This window comes from Humulus lupulus, chromosome 5 (assembly GCF_963169125.1).
Source record: "Humulus lupulus chromosome 5, drHumLupu1.1, whole genome shotgun sequence".
NCBI lineage: Eukaryota > Viridiplantae > Streptophyta > Magnoliopsida > Rosales > Cannabaceae > Humulus > Humulus lupulus.
The window spans coordinates 81,186,129-81,189,732 of NC_084797.1; the positions used below are offsets into that span (position 1 = coordinate 81,186,129).

General features: G+C 49.3%; 1 protein-coding gene across 1 annotated transcript; it reads left to right on the forward strand.

Annotated features, from left to right (window-relative positions):
- The first annotated feature begins 2,450 nt into the window (after positions 1–2,450).
- On the forward strand, positions 2,451–3,137 carry LOC133779256 (uncharacterized). Its single transcript, XM_062219240.1, has 2 exons — positions 2,451–2,794; positions 3,017–3,137. Exons 1-2 carry the CDS (start codon positions 2,451–2,453, stop codon positions 3,135–3,137), a joined length of 465 nt encoding a protein of 154 aa, XP_062075224.1.
- Positions 3,138–3,604: the final 467 nt, after the last annotated feature.

A 3,604-nucleotide genomic window follows, 5' to 3' on the forward strand; every position in this document is an offset into this window, starting at 1 on the left:
GGTGTTGATGGTTCAGTTGGCCAATATGCGGGTGCATCGGGTTCTGGTGGACAATGGCAACTTAGTGGATATCCTATATCGCCCCGCCTTGGAAAAGATGGGGCTAGGCATCCGCCACTTGAAGCCCTGCCAATCTTCCCTATATGGATTCACGGGGGTCTCGATACAACCCCTAGGGATGATCGAATTGGCACTAACCATGGGAGAGCAACCCCGATAGACTACAGTCATGGCAAACTTCGTCGTTGTGGATTGTGTGTCAGCTTTCAATGCGGTATTGGGGAGATCGTCCCTGAGAGAATTGAAAGCGATAACTTCCATATATCACTTGGTCGTCAAGTTCCCAACTCCCGGAGGAGTAGCTAGTATAAAAGGAGAACAGAGAGAAGCGAGGCACCACGTACACCCGCAAGAAGCCCGTAGGAGCTAGACCCCAGAACCGTGGAGGAACCAGGGGCGGAACCTGTGGAGGAAATAGACGAGGTTGAAGTAATGGAGGAACCGTTGAGAAAATTGAAGGTAGGAAAAATTCTTCAGAATGACGTGAAGGAGAGGCTGATAAGGTTTTTGAAGGATAATCTAGATGTATTCGCGTGGAGTCACGAAGATATGGTGGGAATAGATCCTAGTGTCATGTGCCACCATTTGAATATCTCTACTGAGGCAAGGCCTGTTAGGCAGAAAAGACGAGCGCTGGACCCAGAGAGGTACACAACCTTGAAGGAGGAAGTAGACAAGATGAAGGCCAATGGGTTCATTCGCAAGTCATTCTACCCTGTATGGGTATCAAATCCGGTGCTGGTCCCAAAACCGAATGGAAAGTGGAGGACCTGCGTGGACTTCTCAAACCTGAATAAGGCTTGTCCTAAGGATAGTTTCCCACTTACGAGGATAGATCAGGTGGTGGATGCGACGGCTGGGCATGAATTACTTAACTTTATGGATGCCCACTTCGAGTACAACCAGATTCCTATGAACCCAGGTGACGAAGAGCACACGTCATTTATAACAGATAGAGGACTCTACTGTTACAAGGTGATGCCCTTTGGGTTAAAGAACGTGGGTGCTACCTACCAAAGGTTGGTTAACAAGATGTTCGCTAACCAGATAGGGAGGAACAAGGAGGTATATGTTGATGATATGCTGGTGAAGACCCGTAATGCCACAGAGCTTAACAAGGACCTAGAGGAGATGTTTGACACACTCAGGAAATATCGAATGAAGCGGAATCCAATCAAATGCACTTTCGGTGTATCCTCGGGGAAGCTCTTGGGGTTCATGGTCAACTCTAGAGGCATCGAGGCTAATCCTGATAAGATAAAGGCTCTGATAGAGATTAGCCCATCCAAGAGTAAGAAGGAGGTGCAATGCCTAACGGGAAGGGTGGTGGCCCTTAATAGATTCATCTCGAGGTCGACTGACAAGTGCCTCCCCTTCTTCAACATCCTAAAAGGGAGCAAAAAGTTCGCTTGGGATGAAGAGTGTGAAGAAGCGTTTATCAAGCTGAAGGAGCACTTGGGGAAGCCACCCCTGTTGGAAAAACCTAAAAAGCGTGAAAAGCTATACTTGTGCTTGGCAGTGTCCGAACATGCCATAAGCGCGACTTTGGTTAAAGGGGATAAGAAGCATCAACGACCCGTGTACTGTATCAGCAAGCGGCGGGTGGACGCGGAGAATCGATACCCTGAGATTGAAAAGTTGGCATATGCATTAGTGGTGGCTTCAAGGAAGTTGAGACTCTACTTCCATGCCCATGCAATCGAAGTTCTCACTAATAGTCCCTTGAAACAGGTCCTGCATAAGCCTGATACCTCGGGAAGACTGATGAAATGGTTGATCGAGTTGAGTCAATTCGATATCATTTATACCCCGAGAGCTTCCATCAATGGACAAGTGCTCGCAGACTTCATAGTGGAGTTCACTAGTCAGCCGAATGGAGGAAGAAGTGAAGAAGAGGGGTAGTCAGTTGCAGAAGGGGAGACAAGGAGTTTTGAGGGATGGATCCTGCACGTGGATGGGGCATCCAATGAAGGGGGATCTGGAGCAGGCATCGTGATGACTGAACCTGAAGGACTCAGGATGTACTGCGCAATACGGTTTGGATTCGAAGCCTCGAACAATGAGGCAGAATACGAAGCGCTTCTGGCAGGACTGCGATTGGCCCAGGGGCTAAAGGTAACACATCTACACATCTTTAGTGATTCACAGTTGGTGGTATTCCAGGTGAAAGGGGAGTACCAAGCGAGGGAACCCAAGATGGCTGCATACTTGGAAAGGGTAAGAAGCTATTTGGAGCAATTGGTGGAATATAGCATAGAGCAGATCCCGAGAGAGAAGAATACCCATGTTGATGCCCTCGCGAAGCTGGCTTCCACTAGAGATGGAGATACCCTCGAATCAGTGCCTGTAGAATACTTACCAAGCCAAGCATTTCCAATCCAGACGTTCACATGGTCAACACCCCGAAGGAGTCGTGGGCTAGCCCGATTATAGACTATCTGAAGGATGGAGTGGTGCCAACAGACAAGAGGGAGGCTAGGAGGCTAGTTTACAAGGCAGCCCGATACACCTTGGTAGATGGGGTCCTATACAAGAGGGGGTTTTCTGTGCCACTCTTGCGGTGTGTTGATGAGGAAGAAGCTATGAAGGTGTTGTATGAAATACATGAGGGTGAATGTGGCAACCATGCAAGTGGACCATCCACGGCTCGGAAAGCCATGAGGCAAGGGTACTACTGGCCTTCCATGGAGAGAGATGCTAATGATTTCGCAAGGAAATGTGACAAATGCCAAAGGCATGCGAACTACCCCCGAAAACCCTCGAAAGACTTGACCAGCCCTTGGCCCTTCGCTGTCTGGGGGATAGACCTGATTGGCGCCCTCCCCCCAGGGAGAGGTGGTGCGAAGTATGTGGTGGTGGCCGTAGATTACTTCACCAAGTGGGTCGAAGCAGAACCTCTAGTGAATATAACAACCAAGCATATCACTACCTTTGTCAACAAATTCATTGTCTGCAGGTTCGGAGTGCCCTACAAGATTATTTCTGACAATGGCACTCAATTTGAAGGGGGAACGTTCGAGGAATACTGTAGGGAAAGGGGCATAAGGAGGAGCTTCTCGGCCGTCGTGCATCCATAGGCCAATGGGTAGGTGAAGGCCATTAACAATGTCCTAAAGAGAAACTTAAAAACAAACCTAGAGAAGATGAAGGGTGCTTGGGTCGAGGAGTTACCGAACGTGCTTTGGGCCTACAGAACCACTCCACGCACTACCACTGGAGATACCCCCTTCTCCTTAGCATATGGATGTGAGGCTGTCCTCTCGATTGAGATAAAGGTTAACTCGCATAGGATATAGGCATACGAGGACCAGGTTAACCATGCGGCAATGGCCGAAAGCTTGGACATGCTGGAAGAGAGAAGGGAAAAGGCGCAAATGAGGGTGGCGGTATACCAGCAGCAGGCAGCCAGGTATTACAACTCGAGGGTGCGAGAGAGAACGTTCAGAATAGGCGACTTGGTATTAAGAAAAGTACTACCCAACACGCGAGACCCGGGGGCGGGGGTACTTGGGGCGAACTGGGAAGGGCCGTACCAAGTCACTCA

Coding starts and splice junctions, on each gene's coding strand:
- LOC133779256 (XM_062219240.1), top strand. CDS start 2,451: ATGGTCAACACCCCGAAGGAGTCGTGGGCTAGCCCGATTATAGACTAT. Junction 2,795..3,016: donor AAATGTGACAAATGCCAAAG/GCATGCGAACTA, acceptor CATTGTCTGCAG/GTTCGGAGTGCCCTACAAGA.